At 34.5% G+C, this 25,610-nt stretch overlaps 1 protein-coding gene across 1 annotated transcript in view; it reads left to right on the top strand.

Moving 5' to 3' along the window:
• The window catches only part of LOC149789641 (uncharacterized), a 64,090-nt gene extending 38,817 nt beyond the window's left edge, over positions 1-25,273 (top strand). Inside the window, exons 7-10 of the mRNA XM_089973078.1 lie at positions 11,986-12,555; positions 14,673-14,691; positions 18,866-18,901; positions 25,164-25,273. Of these exons, the coding sequence (XP_089829204.1) occupies positions 11,986-12,555; positions 14,673-14,691; positions 18,866-18,901; positions 25,164-25,273 (735 nt within the window). The remainder of the gene's footprint in view (positions 1-11,985; positions 12,556-14,672; positions 14,692-18,865; positions 18,902-25,163) is intronic.
• The last annotated feature ends 337 nt before the right edge of the window (positions 25,274-25,610 follow it).

Raw genomic sequence — 25,610 nt, 5'->3', positions numbered from 1 at the left:
AATGTTAATGTTTAGTAAGGACGGAAAAACGTTACAAGTTCAACTATTTTTCAGAATTCTGAAGAATGAAAACAAATTCATTTAAAATTTTCATGGCATTATTTTGTGAATATCAATATGAATATTGTCATCATAAGCCAAGCAATAGATAATCGGTCTGTAGTATTTCTCCATTTAAACAAATACATAATCATAAATATTTCTTGTAAACCAACTTAGTGCCAGTTTCGTCTCTATCTCTGATACCACATATGTCTTTATTTCATGAACTATGTAATATTACTCAAAACAAGGGTCAGAATTATTATGAAAATATCGCAAATTTAGGACATCCAAAATTCATTGTTGCACCGTCCAAGAACACTGTAATGAATATGCACTATTGGTTTTAAGAGTAACATACAATTTCAACTTGGTATGGCTCATGATTATGCTACTTCATGCAAAAATGTTAGGGGCGTGTGATAAAAAGGCACAGAAAGTCTTCAGAATTACCTGGAACAAAGAAAAAGTGAATTTATCATTAAAGCGGAATGTCCACATATAAACACTATGCAATTTTCAGCACGAAGTAAATTAGTGGACGGTACATGTGTCTGAATGCTTCCTGTGAATTCATTTGAAAAACTCACTTTTCTATGTAAGTCAGAAATGGACTGGTTCCCAGCATGTTGTTCTTATCTTAATACTCACTGTGGGTTTGCCATTGACTGGCCAAATATAGTTTGGTACTCTCCATAAATAATGCACTGTTTCTTGAATCTGCTGTGAGATGTAAGATAAAAGACCAAATCCGGCCACTTAATATAAACATTCATAGAAACGTCGCGAGTTTTGAAATAATTTATCTAAAACAATGATATCACTGCATTCTCACTGATTTGAAGACAGCAAAGTTTAGATATCAAATAATAAGTTATTGAAAATTGGACAAATTATTCACAAATCACTGTGAAAATAATGGTTTTTACGGTTCGAGCTTGTGAAAAAATACCATATTTCAAAATATTACTCAAGAGAAAACTATTTTGATGAATTCTTTTTGGTGTCTGACCTACATACACCTGCTGATCCAATGAGTTTTGTGTGGTTGAAAATTGCAGAAATTTTACAGGTGTAATATTTGACTAATTAAGACAAGATAAAACAAAATTGCCTATGAAAGACAACAACCGTATATAATATTTTTGTTTTGTAATGTTTGTTTGAACATATAAACATGTAAAAACTTCAAATGGGCTGGCAAGTATCCAATGATACTATGTGTAAAAGGTATGATTTCAGACATGTGTCATCTATATATTTACAAGTAAAGCTGCATGTGCCCAGTCTGTTGGGGAACATTTTCCATGTTTACAAAAATAAAGGTAATTCAGGCATCTTATGGTTTTAATATTTCTTTAATCCCTTCATATAAAATACATATTACCTTGTCTAACTTGAAAATAATGTCTAATACTTACATGTATGGCCCTGCTATCAAATTTCATATATAATTTCTAGGTATTTAGGAGCTGTTAATCATATTGATCTTAAGCTATGTAAATATTGTGTTTTTAATCCAAAATAAACTGTCAAGGCAATGTTTCATCCTTAAACTTTAAAAACATGGAAATATCCCTGAGACAAATTTCAAGGTACTGATTGAACTATAACCGGAGAATGTTCTTCCGATTCTTCATTTCTATTTGATTGATATTCTAACATGCGCTTGCCAATTTCTCCTGAAAATGCAGCATACAGATCATATGAAGGCAATGTGATCATTTCTCCATTAGCAGTGTGGCAATGGCCTTTGATCATTTCTCCATCTGCAGTGCGACAATGGACTTTGAACATTTATCCATTGGCAGTGTTGCAATGCCTTTTTATCATTTCTTCATTGGCAGTGTGGTAGTGGCCTTTGATCATTTTTCAATGGGCAATGTGGCAATGACCTTAGATTATTTATCCAATGTCAGTGTGGCAATGGCCTTTGAACATTTCTCCATCGGCAGTGTAGCAATAGCCTTTGTTCATTTTGCCATTGGCAGTGTGGCAACGGTCTTTGATCATTTCTTCATTGACAGTGTGGCAACATCCTTCGACCATTTCTCCATTTTGCAGTGTAGCAATGACGTTTGATCGTTTTTCTATTGACAGTGTGGCAATGGCCTTTGGCAGTGTGGCAACATAATTTTATCATTTCTCCATTGCAGTGTAGCAATGGCCTTTGATCATTGCTCCATTTGTTGTGTGGCAAAGACCTTTGATCATTTCTCCATTGGCACTGTGGCAATGGCCTTTGATCATTTCAGCACTGGCAGTGTAGCAACATCCTTTGATCATTTCTCCACTGGCAGTGTGACAACGGTCTTTGATCATTTCCCCACTGGCAGTGTGGCAATGACCTTTGATCATTTCTCCACTGGCAGTGTGGCTGTTACCTTTGATCATTCCTCCATTGGCAATGTGACATTGACCTTCGGAGGGACAATTACTACATTGTCATATTTCCTTCCCCTCTAATATTTTTGCAAATGGTAAAGACAGCCTTCATAAACCAGTAGTGTTTTTCTCCATTTTCGTTCAAGACATTCAAAGAACATGATGTTGAATGTTGTGTCTTTTAAGATAGAGATTTAAAATCAGAAATCTTATATACTGTCTCTGTGAGAAACCAGCATGACAATAATAAGTAACCATTAAAGAGCTTATATACATTTCAACTACTCAAAACTCGAAGACAGGTGCCTTGTTAAGTGTTAGTAATACCCTGTGACATATGATGAATTTATTGGAAAAGTCTTTAACAAGTGGTATTAAATATTTCGAGTACATACAACAAATAAATATTGCGAATACATACAACAATGGTTTTATTTTGTAATTATTACTGTAACTGTCTGTTTTTTATTAATGCGATGCTTCATTTCGCATCGTTTTTTATGTGTCTGCTGAAAGAGTGACTGAACATCGAAATGATTTGTCTCACCGTTAAGACATGGCCATACATTATGTGGTTTATATTATTGTCATGTAACAGTTACTATTATTCCGTGATATAATATGGATTAGGAAAACAGTTTTAAAAATGTATTCTTACAGGTAACAGTTAACACACACAGTTATATGTTGCCATGTAACTGAATCCATCGACATTTCTTCAAAAAAGTCAAATTTATGTGTGAATTGTCCCTTCTCTAAACGTTATGCTCCTAATTTTCCTCTCCGAATGGTATGGAAATTTGCCGTACACTCTCTGCCACCAAAACTATCTTGAAAGACAATAACCTTTCTGACAACAAAACTGGCGGTAATGAATATAACTCTCTTCCATCAAAACGGTTTTGAATGACTATACCTCCTTTGTCAATACCTCAATGACTATACCCTTAGAGAGCCAGTGTAACTGAATGGACTGTCTATATGGCCTCTGCCAACAAAACCGACCAGAGTGATTACACTGATTATGTTTACAAAACTATCCCAACTAAGTATCCCCCTTCTGTCTGCAAATAAGTGATGAGTGTCTATACACCTCCTCTCTGCAAAACAGTCGCAAGTGACTACTCACCTTATGTTTGCACATGTCACGAATGATTTATTCACTTCCTGTCTACAAAATAGTCACTTTTGACTGTATCCGTCATGTCTGCACAAACAGTTATGAGTGACTCTGTACCTCATGTATACACAACAGTCATGAGTGACTATACACCTTCTGTATCCAAAATTGTCTTGCATGACTATCCAGTTTCTACCTACACTGTCACTATAAGTCAATGTGTTATTGCCATTTACATCATTGTAATGAAGGAATAATGTATCATCTACATTTATTATAAGGCATTTCAATATCAGGAAGTATACTATAACATATTCAATGTAATGGTAAATATAAGTAGATATAACAGCATCCCCAGGACTGTGTTCCCATGCCCTTTTCGTGCTCATGAGTTTCACTTTGTTGTTAATTATCCCACGTTTACTTTAAGTTATTTACTGTCATACAAATTGCATTACTTGATATACCTCTATGTAGATAACTGAAATTATTACAAATATCCTACAAAATTTTGCTTGTTGATTGCAAACATTTTAAGACAAACTTGTTGCAAGAATAAATATTATTATTATGTTATACCATTTGGGTTTCATGCATCAGGGAATACTCTATGATATACATAAGGCAGTATACAGTATATTTGCGTTGAATCGGGAAATACTTTATAATGTATACAAGACAATATACTGTTTGGATCCCATATGTCAGGGAATACTATATGATATATCTGACACACTGTATATCTGTCATGGGTAAGGGGATACTGTTTAATGTATATAAGACAGTATACTGTATGGATCCCATTCATCCGGGAATACTGTATGATGTGCATAAGGCAGTATACTACATCTGCCATGGGTCAGGGAATAATGTATGATGTATATATGGTAGTATACTGTATGGATCCCATACATCAGGGAATACTGTATGTAGTGTGTAAGGCAGTATACCATATATGCCATGGATCAGGGAATTCTGTATGATGTATATAAAACAGTATACAATATGAATTTCATTGATCATTGAATACTGTTTGATATGTATAAGGCAGTATACGCGATATCTGCTATGGAGCAGGGAATACTGCATGATGTGTATACGGCAGTATACTATATATCAGTCATGGATCACGGAATAATGTATGATGTATATAAGACATTATTCTGTATGGATCCCATAGATCAAGGAATAATGTATGATGTATGTATGGCAGTGTACAGTATGGATCCCATAGATCAGAGAATACTGATGCATATACAAGGCAGTATAGTGTATATATTCCATGTATTACATGTCTTGGCTCTTACAAAATGTAATGTAACAATAATTTATTTCCCTAGAATATCAAGTTAAAAATGAGAAGAAAAGAACTTAGCTTTTACGAATCGAAACCAAACATAATCTAATAATTAAAACAATATAAGTTCTAGTAATAAAATGTCCGGAATGAAACTGAGTTTGAATCCTGATTAAATCCATAATGGAAGATGATGACATCTGTTGGAACATGCAAAGTGCTGCCGTGTCGATAGTCTTTTGTTGAATCATAGAAAATATTATTTCAGTTTTTTTAATTCTGTTTGTTTCAATAAATGTCACTTGAATTCAAAATAATTTGAAGAAAATAAAATAATTAGCCCAAACTGGACACAACGTACAACAACTTGACTTTTCAAGTGTTATGGTACGACTGACAATGCTATCTCAATACATTAGGAATCAGTCTAGCTGAAACGCAAAACAGATGGAAGTTTGTTACATGATAATTATCACCTAGTCCAGGTATGGCATTGACTTAATTCATATTCTGAAAAAGAATTAAAACAAAATGGTAATAAGTTGCTTACTACAGTTGCCACTGATTTGGAAACAAGGTAGCGAACTAGGTCAGCATTTGCGTCAAAAATAAAAAATCAGTCAAAACTGAACTTTATTCTAAATAATATCAAATACAGTAAACAAAGTTCCATTACAATATCATGCAATAGAAGTTTTAAAAATATTAAAAAATAACAAATAATTAAATTAAATAGACACAATACTTACCCCATAAAAGAAAAAGAACAAATTATGTAATATAGCCTTTTTTACCATATGTCAATTATAAATGTGCTTTATAAAAAAAAAGAAGAGAAGAAGAAATCTTTTGAATGATAAAAGGTATACATGAAATAATATTTGTAGAAATGGGAAAGTGCACTTAAATTGTCTTTTCCTTTGATGTGCTGACGTCCATATTATATTCCTGTAATAACAATTTGCACCTTAATAATCTCTGAGTTTTGTTTTTCAGCTTGCTGATGCAAGTAAAGGGGTTATGATCACAAAACACAATAATTGGAGGAGCTGAACTAATGTAAACTTTAAAGTGTTGTAATGCCAATATCAAAGCCAAGCATTCCTTCTCGATTGTTGAATACATTCTTTGATGCTTATTTATTAGAACAAAAAGGTATACCGGATGATCAACACCATTATTATCTTCTTAAATCAATACTGCCCCAACCCCAACATCACTTGCACCAACCGTTTCAATTAATGGCTGAAATCTGGATCTGTAAGAACTGGTGCACTCTTAATTATGGCTTTTAACTTATCGAAAGCCTCCTGCCATTTTTATGTCCAATGAAACATGTTTTTTTTTTTTTTTTGGCTTAAAAAATTTGTCAGGGTTTCAGCCCTTATGGAAATATTGGAACAAAATTTCCAATAGTATCCAGCCATACCACAAAATGGCATCAGTTACTTTTTACTGATAGGCACAGGGATCAAGAGATAGCGTTGACCTTAGCATCTATACCTTGAACTTGTCCATGTCCCACGATATGTCCTAGAAATGTTACACAAGCACTGCAAAACTCACTTTTGAATAAATTAATTGTCAAATTTGCAGCAGTGAGTCTGTCAAAGAATTTACGAATTGTTGCTAAATGTTCTTTCCATGTGTCGTTGCAGATGATGACATCATCTTGTAAGCATCAACATTATCTAGACCAGAAGAAATCATATTCAGTAGATGTTGACAAGTACTTGGCGAACCTTTCATCTCAAAAGACATCACTTTTCATTGATAAAACGCATGAATGCCAGAATTTATTTTGCTCTTTCCATCAATGGAATTTGCCAAACTCCTTTCAGAAAGTCAAATTAGGTAACATACTTTGCATTTCCTGTCTTATAAAATCTAGTCATCCATTCTTGAGCTGTTTTATCTGTGTTCGGAGCAAGTATACATGGTGAACATCACTCACCTTTACTTGGCTTTATGAAATCATTCTCCAGCAAATACTGAATTTCTTTTTTCAAGTATTCCTGTTTGAGAGGTTTCATCCTGTATTGATGTTGTTTCATGGGTGTGGAATTTACAATTTCACCGTCATGAAAAATTGTGTTTGTTCTTGTAAGTCCGTCTGGAAATAAGTGCTTGTATTCAAGTAATAACTGTTTAAGTTCATTCCTTTCTTCTTGTTGCAAATGTGAACGTTTCTTTTCCAGATCATTCATAATTTTTGAGTTCTGAAGAATTGTCACTTCAAAATCAGTAGAGTCTGATTGCATCCCTTCACTTAAATCCTGAGTGAATGACAGGTACAACTGAACTAATTGCATGATTAATCTCTCTCTCTCTCTCTCAACGTGCACCTTTAACATATTTTTGTGGCAAAGTTGCTTTTGTTTACGCCTCCCATGAGTGTGTATGATATAATTTAAATCAATTAATTTCTTTTCAACTGTGCGAGGACCATGCTACTTGACCTGAAGAGGATTTTGTGAGAAGAGCAAGAGAGCCAGAACTCTATCACCAGGCTGAAAACTCTTATCCTTTATATTCTTATCATACTTTGATTTCATTTTGGACTGAATAGAGTGCAAGTTAGTTCTTACAACCTCACAAATATTTTACAACTTGTGCTTAAAATTGGAAACATAATCAAGAAGATTAATTCCAGTGTCTTCATCAGAAAGAAGTTTCTCATTTAACAACTTCAGTGGTCCACACAAAGTATTACCAAAATCTAGTTCAAAGTGACTGAATTCTGAAGATTCTTGAACCGATTCTGTAACAGCAAAGAAACGTAAATGAATGCCTTTACACCAATCTTTGCCTTTATAGAAACAATATGACCGAATTATATTTTTCAAAGTTTGGTGAAATCCTTCTAAAGCCTCTTGGCTCTCAGGGTGATAGGCAGAAGATTTAAATTGTTGTACGCCTAATTTGTACAGAAATTGCGGGAAATTTCCAGACATAAAATTTGACCAATGATCATTTTGGACAGATTTGGGAAGGCCAAATTGAGTAAAAACAAACTTCATCAAAGCTTTTACTATTGTTTTAGTTTTAATATTCGTCAAAGGAATTGCCTCTGGAAATCTTGTTGACGCACACATTGTGGTCAACACGGATCAGCACCTGACTTGGTCTTAGGTAAGGGACTGACATTGTCTACCATAATTCTGCTAAATGGTTCGTCAAATGTAGGAATAGGTTGCAGATCAACCATAGGTATCTTCTGATTGAGTTTGCTTACCATTTGACAAGTATGACAAAGTCTACAGTATTTACAAACATAGCTTTTGATTTTTGGCTAGTAGAAGTGATTCAACATATTGTGATACGTCTTATTAATCCCTAAATGACCAGCCAAAGGAATTTTATGGGCCAGACTTGGTATTTCCTGTCTGTATGATTTTGGAACTACAATTTGACAGTTCACTGGCCATTCTTCATCAGCAGGTACCTCAGGATGTTTCCATTTTCTTTAAAGAATCCCATTTTTAACGAAATAACAGACAGGTGCTTCTGTGACTTAAGTTTCACTAATGGCTTTTTGAAACACATGAGATCCCAGGATTTTGTCCTGTTTGACAATAAGTGATTGTTTTTTGTCACCCTGATTAGAATAAAGAGAATGAGCAGTTCAAGATCACTGTGATCCTTTGATTGATCCAAAGAAGGAGTGAAAGTGACCTCATCAGAAGCTTGACCAAAACATGTGTCAGCTAAAGGAACACTTTCCTGATCAACATCATTTTCAAGAGCTTTCTTTGCCATAGCTCTGATAACTGCACAAGCTGCGAATAAATCAGGAAATTCTTGTTCAATAAGATCGAATTTCTGATCCAAACAAGGCTATTACTCAAGGAATTATTTCCAATAGGATCCACCTTCTGATCTAAACAAGGCTTGTCAGTTACAAGTGGATTGACCGCAACCTTATATCCAACTAGGCCATTGCCTAGTACTAACTTAATGCCCTGAACAGGTAAAGCGTACACTGTTCCTACTGTCACGAGTCCTAAGGCTAAGTCTGATGACGAATTTACACAATGGCGAGGAACATTAGCAAAGCCGCACTCTACTCCCTGAATAAGAACATTCTCGTTGGAAGAATACTTCTCAGAAAAAAAGAAAGTACCTGATAATAAACGACTCTGAGAAGCCCGTGTGTCCCTTAAACGTTTAATAGGGATGGGATTGGCTGAATCACCCAAGAGTGATATAGAATCCTCTGACATGAATGGTTCATAATTCTTAATAAGAAAAGCAGACTGGGGTTTATTAGACCCAACAAGTGTATTGCTTTCCATATATGACCGTGACTATGACCTCTTAGAAACAAAGGCATTTGGAATAGGTTCGTCTTGATTCTGACGCTTATTTGTCAGTTTGTAGCAGTCAGGAATAACGTGTCCTTTCTTCTTGCAATAGGTTCACGTAGGAAGATATAAGGATTTCTGATCATTCTTATCAGAAACTTGATTTTTAACAGTTTTGCCAGGTTCAAACTTAGAATGGCTTGTATAAAAATGAATACGTTTTTGTACCAGAAGACTGCTGAGTGGAAGACTTACTTAAAAAAGGAACTTTACGAAATAAATAATACTCGTCAGAAACACGAGCAGCATTTTCCAAGGTTTCGATCTTATGCTCATCCAAATGAGTCTTAATGTCACTATGGACCCAGTTCTTGAACTCTTCAAGTAATACAAGTTGTCTGTGAATTTTGTAATCTTGATCAACATTCCTGACTAAGCACCACCTATTAAATAGCTACTATTTTTCACTTGCAATTTAGATATGAGTTTGTCCAGTTTCTTTTTTATAGTTCCTGCATTTTTGTTGCTAAACCTCAGAGACAAAATCATAACCCTTTAAGATGCATTCCTTAACCTGATCATAGTCGGCACTGTCTGAACTGAATAAATATATAGGGTTTTGCCAACAAAGTTCACACTGTAATAATTGAGCCCAATATGGAAAATATTTGTCTAGTTTTTCACTAAAATGGGACACTAACCTAAAATTCTTAGTAACATCAAAACTTGAATTTGCAAGTGAAGTCGGAACGCGCATTTCACTTGCCAGCTCTATTTCTTTTATTCTATATTGATATTCCCCTCTCTTCCTTCTGTCTTTGCATTTTAATGTTTCTTTCTCTCCTCATTCTCCAATTGTTGATGCATTTGCTCTTTCTGTAACTGCGCTTGTTCTTTCTTTAATTCCATTTGTTCTTTCTTTAACTGCATTTGTCTCTCTTCTCTTTCTTCACTTGTAGCTGCATTTGTTTCTCTTTCCTTTTTCTCCAATAACGTTTGTTTTTCTTCTTTCCGTCATTTATAGCTGCCTATGTTTTTATTCTTTCTGTAACTTCAACTACATTTGTTTTTCTTCTTTATCTTTCTGATGTTCCAGCTTTCTTCACTCAAATTCAATCTTGTATTTTAATTTTAATTTCTTTACTTTTATGTCAGAGTCTGAGACAGACTTAATGATCGAAACCAAAACACTTTTATCCAAAACATTCCACCAAATACTGGACCAAAATATTTCTTGCTTGGTTAAAGAAGCTTTTGCCTCAAAAAGATCATATTTGCTGGAAAGTTGATTCATTTCATCAGTTTTCAAACAGTCCAACTGCTCCTGGGTAGGATTACAAAACAGATTTCCACTTGCGATGACATTGTAAAAAACATATTGATTAAAAACTAAAAAAAACAACAATAATCCAATGAAATATCAATAACACATGGGTCAGGGAGTAATGCATGATGTGTGTTAGGTATTATACTGTATATCTGTCATGGAGCAGGGAATACTGCATGATGTGTATAAGGCAGTATACAGTATATCTGCCATGGGTCAGGGAATACTGTATGAAGTGTATAAGGCAGTATACTGTATGAATCCTATTGATCATTGAATACTGTATGATGTATATAAGGTAGTATACAGTACCATGGAGCAGTGAATACAGCATAATCTATAGAAGGCAGCATACAGTATAAATATCATTGATCATTGAATACGGTATGATGTGCATAAGGCAGTATTCAGTACATCTGCCATGGAGCAGGGAATATTGCATGAAGTATAAGGCAGTATACGGGATATCTGCCACATACAGAATTATAATGAGTGAGTATCATGTACTACACTAGTAGGTAATATTACTATTATAACGAGTAAGTATTCCTTCATTATAAGTGTCCATAGTATTTTATTATAACACAGTCTCACTATAAGCTGATATAATTTGGCTGTTATGGATGGTGTTATAATAAAGTAGTACTATCTGATCTACTTTATTTTATGGTAGTCTTACTATGAGGTGATATTCTCTAGGGCTTCTGTAGACATTGTTACAATAAGGCTATAATGTATCGTGTACATCAGTATACTCACATTATCTATAAGGTGGTATTCTATGGCTTCTGTAGAGAGTGTCACAGTGAGGGTGTACTGTATAATGTACATCAGTATACTCACATTCTCTATAAGGTGGTATTCTATGGCTTCTGTAGAGAGTGCCACAGTGAGGTGTTTAGATGAGTCAGTCTATTATCACTTTGTCAGACGTTATTATTTGTAGAGTCAATGGAGTTAGCATTAAGATTGGTCAATCCATTAATAAAATTCATACTATATGTATGGTTTATGCTCTTTCAATGGAGTTGGCATTTAGATTGGTCAGTCCATTAATAAAATTCATACTATATGTATGGTATGTGACCTGGCTATACTGCAATGGGTAGTTTTCTTGTTTCCTCCTCAGCTTAAATTCATTTAGAAATTATGTCTACTAGACTGAAATTGATACGTGTATTTATAACGTTTTTTAAATGTTCATATTTTCTAACATAATTGAACGTATAAACGCTTTCTACATTTCATAGGGAACCGAGAAGCCGAGTGATCTAAAGCGCTCACCGTTATGGATCACGTAATCTCAACTCTGTCTACCTGGGTTCGGCCAATGGGGTTATGTGAGAAAGCTTGCCAGTAGCTTCGCTTGGGTATGTGGTTCTTTCCATGGTTTTCCTGGGTTCTTCCTCCACCATTAATACTGGCCACCGTGTATAGCCTATCTTGTGCTGAAAATGGCGTTAAAACCCCACAACACATTCAACTACATTTCGTCTCTTTTATTTTTCAGGTGGAAAGTTATTACCTCGCACCATGCATGCTTAAGGAAAGAACACCCACAGAGTTGATCAGCCTTGCACAACATCCAGAGAGGAACAGTTCCTCAGTCCTTTGTTATGTCTTCCGAGGGAAATTCCTTCCTGCTCCCATTTTCCATCGCCTTCTTGCCACATGTGTTGGTCACTGGCCCATTGCTAAGAAAATGTCTGAAAATTTGATCTTTTGTGGCTGTTGTGTGTTTAATATTGATCTTCATCATAGACTGACCATATTATTCAGGGACTATGTCATATTTGCACAAGTCACAAGAATGGGGGCCACTGAGAAGAATCCTTCTTCTAAACTGTGTACCGGTGTTCAAAAGTTCATCACAATGACTTTGTCCAGTATTATTTCATATCTGGGACAGAGTCTACGATTTGACCTTTTCATACAATGCCCCAGAATGGACGGGTACCGTGTAGACTGTTTGATCCCTGTTGAAGACCTCAAAGGGAATGAAGATGTTCCTTGCCATTTCCATGAGATCAGTCATGTAATTATGTCCCAGGATGTGATAAACTTCTGGTTTCAGGAAACGGTGAGAAAGGATTAATTTGCTATTTGCAGTTGATGCATGTTAAATGCATGCAGAGAGTCATTTCTTTTAATCTGCAGCTAATTCTCCACTCTGATATGTGAGGTACTTATGTTTTCAAAAATTCTTTATGTTATGGTACTGTTGGAAGTAATCCAGCTGTCACAATTATTTTAATATTTGTGAACAAGCCATATCTTCTATTAAAGTTTCTGTATTCCGGATGAATACTGAGGAAGGACACTTAGAATTAAAAGAACATGAATGATTTATATAAGATTAAGAGATCGCATATCTTTTAGTTATATTGTGCAGTAAATGGTCATAGTTCTAATAAAAACGTTGAACTCATATCAATACCAAAATTGTATGCAAATTTCAATTGTTTTTAATGCAATACAATACATTTCTTCTTGTTACTCTAATGTTGATATTCACTTGATGCGCACTGATTTATAATGTACAAATTTAAAACAACACGTGGAAATATATGTGTGAGTGTTACATCAATAATGAGTTGAAATATTTCAGGTAGGATATGGCAACCATCTTTAAACTCTCGTTATTTCCTCTCCTCCTGAATTGATGTTCATACTAAAAAATGGACATTTCACTAATAGACTTCGTGTGATATGTAGTTGGTTCTGAACAAAAATTATGCCGGTTTGATGTTGAATATTTACGACATGGCATCCATCTTAAAATCTTGTTATGGATAGTCATATAAATATGGGGTTTTAACTAACATACGTATTTGTCTAGTTAAAGTGGTACCGATCTGAGGTTCAGTGTGGCTACCATAGTGGCGATTGTTAAGATTGTGTTACTGTTATTCATTATACATATATGGTCATATCAGTATGAAGTTTTTACTAAACACGTCTTACACTGTTTAGCTAGTCCTAAGTACAAAAGGTACCAGTCTGGTATCCCATACGGATGGCATCTCAAAAATGGTATGACACTTTCTTGAGCAGAAAATCCTATTCATATGATGTCCAGTTGGATGTTAATGAAAATGGTGCAAATCTGATCATGACGACATGGATATTTCACGAGAAGTGTTCTAATGATGTCTCCTTTGTTCTAATGAACGGAGTGCAAAGCTGACAGGCAGTTAAAATTAAGAGACAGTCTTACTAGTCTTACTTCAATTCCTGGAATGTATGATCGCCCAGAAGAGCATCAGATCTTTCAAGCTACTCTTCTTACTTCTTAATGCATATGATAGGTTAGAATACATGCCATATAAACTCATCAATGGATCCATGTATGTGATAGGTTAGAATACATGCCATATAAACTCATCAATGGGTCCAGGTATATGATAGGTTGGAATACATGCCATACAAACTCATCAATCGATCCATGTATGTCATGGGGCCCCGAGTGGCCGAGTGATCTAAAGCGCTCTCCGTTACGGATCACTGCCATCTCACCTCTCCGTGGGTTCGAGTCTCGGATTTGGCTAATGTGGGTATGCGAGAAAGCTTGCCAGTAGCTTCTCGTGGGTCGGTGGTTCTTTTCGGGGGTTTCCCGGGTTCTTCCTCCACCATTAATACTGGCCGCCATGTATAGCCTATCGCGTTCTGAAAAATGGCGTTAAACCCTACAACAACAACAACAACAACAACAACAATGTATGTCATAGGTTGAAATTCATACCATATAAACTCATCAATGGATCCATGTATATGATAGGTTAGAATACATGCCATATAAACTCAACAATGGATCCAATCACTTCACTTCATGGCGGTGTTTGATATAATTCAGGAATGATCACCAATGCCTGTTTTGCCATGCCACTGGACTCCTCACTTACTGTAACATCTTTTGTTAAATATGTTACGTTTATCCCATATCAGCAATCTTTGTGAAAAGTATGTCAGATCCATTCCACCATAATCTCCACATTTAGCCTGGATTATCAGTATTAGACGAAATGGCAGATTCCTTACACCACGTCACCACATTTATCCTGTATCATTAGGGCTTGATAATTCTTGCTCCTACATAAGTGAGGGTCACAATTGTACTCATGGTGCAATTTTGCACACATTGGCACATAAGCAGCAATGAATAATAACTTTTAAAATGTTATTTTCTTTACTTTTCAGGAACAGTCTGCGGATGGATGTAAATATATCATTTTCTCATTATTCACATTAACCATTCAATAATTTACGAGATTCCCTTATTGGGGCATTACATGTCATCTAAAGTTGCTCTTGTACTTTCTTCTAGGTTATCTTTCTCATAGGGTCAAGTGATGTAACTAACTTCAGTTCATGAGTTTACTGTCATCAGTCAACAGTTTTATTGCTAGTGTAACAAGATGAACCAGGTTGGGGTCAGATTACAACGAATATACTAACAATGGTAACAACAATATGGTATATATTTACGGATGATTCGAAGGTAGATAAAATCCTATATCTAACTCATGTAATATGATCTCTATTTATGGATGGTTCGAAGGTAGTTAGAATCCTAAATCTAACTCATGTACAAAAGATCAGAATATTGAATATTTAACACACTGATGTGCAGTTAGTTATATTACTGATATGACTAAAACAGTTATTAACTGGAACAAGGTATAAGTAAACAGAATAATGAACTGACAAAAATTAAACAAAAACAAGAAACTTAGATTAACGATTCCATCAGTATGATTCGTCAGAATATGTAAACATTCACAATGGAGAGAATGTTGGCATACCTCTATGCTACATTAATGTAATGTGGATGATATTTTTTTGGATATTGTACTTTTGGAAATTGTACACGATCTAAGCACACTGCTAACAAACATGACTGTTCCATTGTGCTAAAAAATCAGCCTGAATTAGTCTAAAGTACACTATACATAGCGGGTATTACAATAGGGAAAATGAATTTTGCCAGACTAGGCAATATCAGCCTCTAAAAGTGCAATGAATGAATTACCAAATATATAAAATGTAAAAAGAACTTATCGGCTCCTTTTTATACAACTTACCTTTGAAGTTCAGTAAGTGAAAATGACCAAGAGGAGCTAGTACTTTTTCAAAGGTGCACATCTGGAGTAAGACCAAGCTGCGTACTCTATAACCCATATTATACCCATCAATCATACACCAAAATAAAGGGAACTAAAGGTTCTTTGAATTATACCTAAGATATGCAAGGTCTTTTTTTAAACAGCCAGTATAACCAGCGAGGAAAGCCAGGGAAATTATTTTTCTTTAAAATTCTAACCCTATGCAAAATACGAAACTAGAGCGCCACCTCAACGGTCAAATCACTATTATAATTATAAGACTTATGATGTACCAAATTCATCCCATGCTCTAGTTCATCCTAGGTAAAAATGATTATGTTTGCACATCCAACATGATTACCACAGTAGCCATATTGAACATCGTGGTATCACTACATCCCCAGAATGGATGGTCAGTTTAGGAAAAACCTTTTCAGGCTGGTTATTTGCCAAACTTTATTTTTGTAGTGAAAATATCTTTTTTTTCTTTCTGTTAAGGTATGCATTATTATAGCAACTATTTCTTGTACAAGAGTGTGGTTGTACCACATGCATTGATATCATTTCTTTTAAAAGATGATGGTTGTACTGCCTGCATTGCTATCATTTCATTTAAAAGTGGATGGTTCTACTATATGCATTTGTAAGCTTTACAGTAAAAGAAGAAAAACATGATATGTGGATCTCTTCTACTCTTGTTAAGGCGCCATATTACTCCATGTCTTAAGGATATTCTTCATCTTTTGAGTCTAAAGACTAGCATTACATAACTAACTAGATTGGTTTCCTTGACCACGTGATTGGCTGCTCGGATCAATTTTTATATGTACTGTGCGTATCACAGTGAACAGGTGATTCACTTGAGGCTGCTTGTTTAACACAAAACATGCTGCAATCTAATCTGATAAATAAGATGCGCGCCCTTCTGTTCCACTGATCCAGCAGTTCGACTGAGTTCGCATTCTGTTGATCCAATATGGATGAGACTGAATCAGATGAAACTATCCAATGTCTGACTTTATAATTGAAGTATTTAAAGAACAACTTAAGAATGTATTTAAGTCATTCGACAGATTCCTTTCTCTCTTTCAACTTAGCTTGTATCCTTTGTAATCACTCATTTGCCAACTGGTGATATGCTCTTCCATGCTTTTGTGTATAGTCTGCAAAGGCTATGCTTGCTTGGGGATGTTTGGTATCAATCTGGACTCTTAAGATCAGCGAAACTGTCACCTTCTTGGAATGTGTGGCCATTCTTTGTGAAGGTAAACCCTGCGTAAGGCTTTCCTGGCATAGTCTGGTGCATCACCTGTGTTGGATTGATTGTTATTATGAGACAGACATTGTCGCATGCTGAAGGGAAATGGTGCGATGCTTGTTGCATATACTTCGAGTTGGCATTACATGAACTGTTGACAGCAAATAGATGATTATGAACAGTCACTTTTGTAGCTTTGTCTTCACTTCTGGTCTACTCAGATTCTAGAACTTACGGTCAATATGAAATCTGAAAACGTGATGGAAAACATTATACTAAAAAGACCCTTACACAGACTTGCATGACTTCACTGGCAGCAGGTTCAGATGCACAGTTGTCCATGATGAAAGCAGGGATTCCATTATAGCATTGCCAAACAATTAGAACAAAGTAATTTGACAACCAAATTGTACTATGATCGTCCAGAGGCCATCATAAATGTGTGTCTCTGACTAACTGAGTCAACAGATTTTATCAGGTCAAGAAATGTCATGTACAGGTGGGAATTCTCTATGTGCCATTTATCCTGCAGTTAACAAGCTACGAGCACCATGTATGCAGTTCTTTGCCCTTTGAAACCAGAAAGAAGCACTTGACTGATATGACACATACGACAATTCAGTGGAATTCTGGTGAGGATTTTGCTGGCTTCTGACAGCAAGGGCATGTCCTGATTGTTGTCACAATTGTGTTTTATGTCCGCTTGCATAAGCATACAGCGGATGCATTCCTGTATCCCTGGGTTACAGTTCCTTGTGTCCGGATTAACCAGAAAAGTTCAGTCTGTTGCTCAATCATGTTCAAGCCTCTGGCATGGTAGATATTTGCCAACATAAAATCTGATACCGGTATTTTGGCAGCAAGTTGGTTGCTTTCTCAGGTTCAGTCAGTGTTGCAAAATATCTGCAGTCAAACAGTTAAATATAGTGTATTAACTGACAATGTTGTGAACGAGTTGCCTCCACCTTTGTAAGATTTTGTCTTTGTCAATGGGTTGTTTGGTTCCATAAGCACTTAATATGGATGTTTTTAAATCCTCGTAAAAGCGGATTATGTAATTCGAGTCCGCATATAAGTGCATCTTGTTTGCCTTATCGCTCAGGCATGAGTCTTTCAGTTTGCTGAGTTTGCATTGGACAGTTCTTGTGATGATAGTGAAGGCAGTATTCTAAACAGGACTTTTGGAGCATTGTTTTATATTCAGTAGTGTCTGTATGGCAGCATCTTTTTCATGAATCTAGTCATGATTATGTATGATGGAATTGAAAATATGGATACACCTGATTATAAATTAGATTTCTTCATCAGATATTAATAGAACACGATTTCAGACACAATATGTGTCACTCTTTTATAAAAGGCATGTCTAATTTCTGCCGCAAATAAATAACTACTTTTCCCGCCTTCAAGCTCATGAATGGCATCAACACACTCTCATGATAGCAACCATCTAGCATTTGGAATATGACATACTGATAGAATTAAATTGAAATGAAGTACAGTGAGTGCAAAAATATATGAAATTGTTATATGGCCAGTCAAGCATCAGTCTCATCAATAACTCTTGCTTCAGATAACATTGTAAATCTCTCTTTAAGCTAACATAAAGTGTTTCAAATTCCATATAAATGATATTTGATGTGATGACATCATTTTGCATGCTGATTGCTATGCCATCACCTGTGTTTGGCATAATAGGAAGAATGGTATTAAAGGTATGTATTAGGATCTTTTCTTTCTGAAAGTTTTTTCATTATTCTTGCTGTATTTTGTAGGAGCAAATATTGTGAACTGCATAGTAATTATAATATACATTATTATTTACAGATTGCTGCTGATTAAAGTTCCGATATTAAATGTGGGTTTTTTTATACTTTATTCAAAATGTTACATTGTTAAATTGCACGTTGCATTGACAATAATACCATCAAATGATATAATAAGACAAGAAACGAAGAGCACCTCCTTAAATTGCTAGTTGTATTGATAATAATACAATAAAACGTAGAAGGATGTATGCATGCTTTCAGGTAAGAAACAAGGAGCAGTACAGCCTACAGAGGAAGGTAATGACTATTTTTCTTGCTCAAAAACATTTTAAACAGCTGTTGACGGCCCCACAATATAATGACTTTGTTTGAGATGAAACACAACTTAAATTAAATTGGAATATGTGGTGGTGGGGGTTGGTTAAATAGTACAAGTCATTAGATACAATTGTGTTACCTTGTTTGTTTAGGCAGGGAAATTAAATACTTCATAATTGTTGCCTCTGCCAGTTTATTTTGCTATCCATCCATTCAGTCTTTATTATATTTCATACGCAGTATCCTGGTACATATTTAGTAGAATTGCATGATACTAAATTAAATACTTTTCCTGCTTTGGATCTGTTATTTCAGTTGGCAGGGGAAGCAACCATTTCCAAAAAATTGATATGGCAAACCTCGTTTGTTGAATATATTAAAAATATATAAATGCAATAATTTCAGTTTGCATAAATTATCATAGGGACATTATTGTTTATTTTTGATTCATGTTTGAAAACTTTTCTTGCACATGAGCCATTACATGTAATATTTGTATAAATAACATGTAAAATAAATTTATATAAGCCATAGTGAGCGTGGTCAAACCATGTTGATGAATATTTTGAATTAAAATATTTCAATACCCTCGACATATACAATGTAAACTTAAAGTTACTGAAGTTCCATCTCGTTACAGACGAGTCACAGAACATGAAAAAGACACGGCCATTACATAATTTTGCTGTTACTGACTTTGCCATGCATAAAATATTTGTCAAATCATAGTTTTCTTTTCTTTCGATATGTTGCACTATTTGGTAAAAGTGTTAGGTATTAAACCAAAATTCTCTAATACTTATGGTATGACACTGATACTTGTATATTACTTAGTAATGTGTGTCTTTCCAGTGTCTGTCTTTCCAGTGTCTGTCTTTCCAGTGTCCGTCCTTCCAGTGTCTGTCTTTCCAGTGTCCTTCAAAGGATTGATTATTATATCAGTCCTTTTAATTCCTTTCTTGATTTTAAATTAACAACAGTATTTTCAAGTTTATTTACACTTGTTGTTAAGTAATGACTTTTAAAACTTCTGATCTGGCAAAATACTCACATTAAATAGTTTGATCCAAAGTACTAGTGCCGTCTTTAAGACAAAACAAATCAATATACACTTATTTAAAATTGTTCAAAGATTAAAAAACCTGATGTTGAGATTCTTTCAAATATATACGTAGTCTATAAACAATATGTATAAGATAATAAATCATTTCCAGTATGAACTTAGTTCAAACTCCATCACCTGTGCAGGTTATAAATCATTTTGAAGATTTAAGATTTACTTTGTCCATTGATTATGTCCATAACCTGATTAGGTTATGTATTGTATATATCATATACCTGTCTAGATTATAAATCAACTCAAAGATGTACCTAGTTATAAATCACTTTAAAAATACAAGTTAGTGCATAAACCATGCCCATCACTTGTGTAGGATAAACATCATTTCAGAGGTACACTTAGTGCATAACCCATGTAATCATCAAAGTAAGTAGTAAACGATTTCATATATGTTCCTAGGCCATACACAATATCAATCACCTGAGCATGTTATAAATCAATGTAAATGAGTATTTAGTCCAGTGTATGTGTAGTTCAGAAATCATTTCAAAACTGTACGATGTCCATCACCTGCATAGGTCAGAAACCATTTCAAAGATATAAAGTTAATCCATAAAACATGTTTATTACCTGTGTAGGTTAGACATCATTTCGAAGATGAACTTAGATTGTACACTTTTGCCACCACATGTTTAGGTTGAAAATTATTTCAGAGATGTGCTTAATCTATAAACCATGTCCATTTCCTAAAGAGATTACAAATCATTTCAACGATGGACCTAGTTGCATATCATTTCAAAAGGTGTGCCAAGTCCATAGGCCATGCTTATCACCTGTGTAGGTTACAAATTATTTGAAGAATGTACTTGGTTCATAAACCATGTATATCACCTGTGTAGGTTCAATGCCATTGCAAATATGTACTTCGTTATAAATTATAAAATAAAATTATGTAATTAGTCTCTTAACACTTTATGTCACCTTTGTAGATTATAAATCGTTTCATAAAAGATGAACATCACTAGTGTAAGTTATACTTAGTCCATAAACAATTTTCCTCACTTTTTAGTTAGAAATCATTTTAAAGCTGTAATTAGTCCGTGAACCACGTATATTAACTGTGTAGGTTGCAAATAATTTCAAAGATGAAATTAGTTACAAATCATTTTGTAGTTGTAATTAGTCCAATAGCCTTTTATATCACCTGTGTAAGTTATAAAACATTGTGAAGGCGTATTAAGTCACTGAACCATGTCCATCTTCCGTATGATTTATACATCAGTTTTAAGCTGTGATGAGTCCATAAACGGTGTTGATCACCTGAGTAGTTTATAAAATACATTTTAAAGAATTGGAACTTAGCCTTAAAACTTACAGCGTATGAATATACTTATGGTCTGGATCTGTGAAATAAGTAAGAACTTCTGCATATTAACAGGAATAGTACAATCCTGAAATTGTCAGGATGTCATTCTATATACTCCTTAATATGTACGGATTATCTAACGTTTTGGACAGATATATTTAACTGCATTGTTTGAGTTTCATCACCAGCACACACAGTTTAATTAATTTAATCAGATTTAATTGCCAAGAAAATTACAAGTATGAATACAGGTCAAAACATAAATGATTTAGTAATGAGCATGCCAGTGAGAATACTGGGATAGTCTGGCACGATCCGGTATATACAGTTTTAACCCTTGTCATAATGGAACAAAAAGTAAGTAAATGTTTGTGAATCTTATTGCGCACTCTGGCCAGATCTTGACTTTTTGGATACAAAGATTCAATTAATTACATCACATCAATATCTGGGAGCTATGTTATCAGGCTGTGGCTATTTTTAGCAACCGTATTGAATATTTTTGTGATTTGCAAAACTCTGAAAGTTTAGACATGTATTTTCCAAGCATTACCTGAGTACAATGTATTTATGGGGCACTCTAGAAATATTCCATGCTTCGGAAAGAGTGACAGGTGTAAGGTGAAGTTCTTTGCATTTGCAACATGGAACATGAAGAGAATTTGGCATACCACTATGTCATTTCTTTACATAATGCTCGTGGTTGTAATGTGGATGATCTAAGCATGCAGCCAATCAAAACATCTGCTCCTATACATTCAAAATTCACCTGGTGTTAGTCTCATGTATATGATCTTTAATCAAGTATTACAAAAGGGAAATTGAACTGTGCCAGAGTAGGCAATACCAACTTTTTAATGTGCAGTCATGAATTGCAAAATATATAATATATAAAATAAGTTCTATTAAAATATGTTATCAATAACTTTCTTTACAATTGAACTTTGATGTCCAGAAATTTACGATGATCAGATGTAGCCTGTAGTTCTTTCGAGGGTCCACATCTGAAATAAAGCCAGGCTGCATAAATTATAACCCAAATTAACACATTCGTCATGTACCAGAAAAGATGAAACATACAAACACTTCCCACCAGTTTTTTCTTTCTTCATATTGCCAATACACTGACTTGAGATTATATAACTGACTGATTCTCCTATTTTTCATGAGACAACGTGTGTTGTAATCTGAAAAACTCGAAGAATACCAGTTTAGATCCACTTTGCTTTTCAACACTTGCTGACGAATTTTTTTTGTGTTATTTTCCAAAATAATAACTCTGAAAATAACAAAATCTTGGTTGTTTTCTGTCAGAAATGTATCGTTAACCCAAGTCAGTTAACGTCATTTATATTGAATACACTTTTCCTAAACGATGATGTATTTATGATTTCCCAATTGTATGTGTTTAACAGAGAACGTGACAATGTTATTAAAAATTCATCATAGTCTAATACATTTGAAAAATATTAGTAATATTTGTGCAGTATAATAAATGTGTGGCAAAATAAAATGTTTCCCATGGAAACTGAAATGGGTTACTAATGTTCACAATAATAAAACATAATTATGTCAGTCTTTTGGACGCAATATAAGCTAATGTGCAAGTAACAGCATGCATTTGTATAGGTCTGCATAGGCAAGTAAAGTTTGTATCATGTTTAGTAATTTACATACATTACACATTATTTTTATTTTTGCTGTTTAAAGTAGCCATACGTTATTCCTGCTTTTTCACATAGTACTGTGGGAAGATGCGTTTTTATCATCGCATTCTCAGGTAGTTAGGTAAACAGCAAGATAGACGCATTTTCATGAGTTGATATTCTGGAAGCCATCCAGTCCTGTAAAAACTTGGACTTCATGCTTATTTCAATAAGATTTCAAATTAATTGGATAACGGGTGAGATAGGTGAATGTTATTAGGTGACACAGACGTACAATTAATGATCATCAGGTGAAACACATGTATTATTTCCCTGTGCTAGCAGTCCACTTATTCACTGTGTATGCATTGCGTGACCATTTCAATCCAAGACTGTTGAAACTTTTGATAAAAAGTACTTAATGTGGTTAATACATTTAAACAGATTTTGTACAAATAAGATTTTGACACGTGATATTCCAGTTGTTTCAGGCGTTCTAGTCAATAGGAAAATGCATGATAAATTGGATTAAGAATGTAAATGTTGTCAACCTAGTAATCAATTTGAAGAAGCAGTTGTAATTTCCAAAAGCTTTACAAGTCGCTGATGGATTAATTTAATTCAGTCTTAAAACAAAATCTCTGTCAGGATTCCACAACATTATTTCTTAAATGGAAGATCAGGCGAAACTTGGACTAGTCATGCACTAGAGTACCCAGACTGTTATGGGATGAGGTTTTTATGTCCAGCCGAATTTGAAACTACAGCATAGTAAGTATATGGACGAAACATACACATCCATGGACCGAATCCAGACAAAGTCACAAATTATTACACGATTGCATGGGTCACAAATTACATAATTGCCAAGGGAACAAATTATTACATACTTACATTGGCCAGTACTGGACAATCCAGATCATTCCCTGAATAAAACATACTGTCACAGAAACGACTTTAAAATAAAAATTAAAAATGTTTTTCGATAAATTCAACATAGAGAGAGAGAGAGGCGGCCTTTGGATAATTTCATATTTAATTAATAATAATCGATTTTTAGAACAATACAATAGGTTAAAGAAACAAAAACAACATCAACAAAGCCAAACATATCATACATATGTGTGCCCCTGTCGACCGGCAATTGCAACTTTGTATCATTAATTATATAAACACTTTACATAAGTCCCAAAGGAAGCGTTAAGAACGATATTATAAGTTACTTGGTGCAATTTCAGGTTCAAATATCTTTATCCGGCCCAATTCCTTTTTCTCTCACTCGAAATTTCTCCATATTTTGTCCCTTGTGCATGAGAAGGGAGGGGAAACGGTAAAAGAAAGGATTGAGATTAAATTGTGTACCATGTCAAATTTATTTAGGAAACAGGGATTATTGTTCCTTTTTATACTTATTTGAATAACTCACTAATGATTAATGAGTGAAATTCATCATTGATCTATAGGAATAGACCCATTAGCACACAGTTCCAATATTGTTTATATATGGGTATTATGGGCAGCTCAAAACTTGATATACCCGTTGTATTGGTATATCAAATTGGTTTATGCCAACACTTTAAAAGCCATGTTTTAATGTATGTGGTACACACACACACACACACACACACACACACACACACACACACACACATTAATGAACCATACTGATACTTAAAACTCATGCATTTGGCTGGTTTTGTAATATGACTGTGAAGACATTTGGTTCAAATATATCAATATAAGTTAGCCATACAATATACACATGCATAGTCTCCTTTTGAGCACAGATTTTATTCATTTGAATGTATTCAACTGTTTTGATAAAAGCAGCAGATGCCAAAAAGTATCATTCATTGTGGCATGTCATATAAAACAATTTATGTCAGATATTTCTTGATAACCACAAACACAGGCTAATATGTATCATTTATGGAGGCCTGATAAAAAGAACTCTCCGCACATACTTGATAACCATTGCATCGAACCAAATATTTTTGATTAGAGTTAGGCTGTGAATAAAATCTCTGTAGCTATTTACATAAGACCTTTATGCACAACACGGATGTAGTATAAGCCATTCAAAGCACTCTCATTGCAGACTTTAATATCCTTTATCAAATTATATTGCATGATGGTATGGTTAAACCTGATATCATTTTGTCTTCTCAGTAGGAGGTCACCCAGCCCCAGAAGATTTGGGAGATAACGACAGAAAACAGCATTTCACTACAGAAACATCTACAAAGACTGAACAGGAATCTGTGAGTGCAATTTTGTGATTTATGCAACTCAGTTTACCTCAAATATGAATAAGGAATCAGACTGATCATATTATTTTCAATTCTTTGAATATTATCGTATAATGGGGACTTGGTATTTTGGGAAAGGAAAGCAGTGTACTACATAATTAAAATCAAATTACTTGTTGCCAGTGTTATCATTTTCTTTACAGTTCATATAATTTGTATAGATGCCGCAATTATTAACTGAGAAAGGAACTTAACTCTCACCAAAAACCATTAGCAGTAAACTGAAATCTGAAATAGAAGGTGGGTACTCTTAGTTTATGGAACTAAGTTTAAGATTTCAGCTTACAAGTTTGCTGTTACTCTAGGA

The sequence above is a fragment of the Sinohyriopsis cumingii genome, chromosome 10, assembly GCF_028554795.1.
Source record: "Sinohyriopsis cumingii isolate HCF-2022 chromosome 10, ASM2855479v2, whole genome shotgun sequence".
NCBI classification, from domain to species: domain Eukaryota; kingdom Metazoa; phylum Mollusca; class Bivalvia; order Unionida; family Unionidae; genus Sinohyriopsis; species Sinohyriopsis cumingii.
The sequence above is the reverse complement of the archived record's forward strand: the minus strand, read 5'-3'. Positions and strand labels throughout refer to the sequence as shown.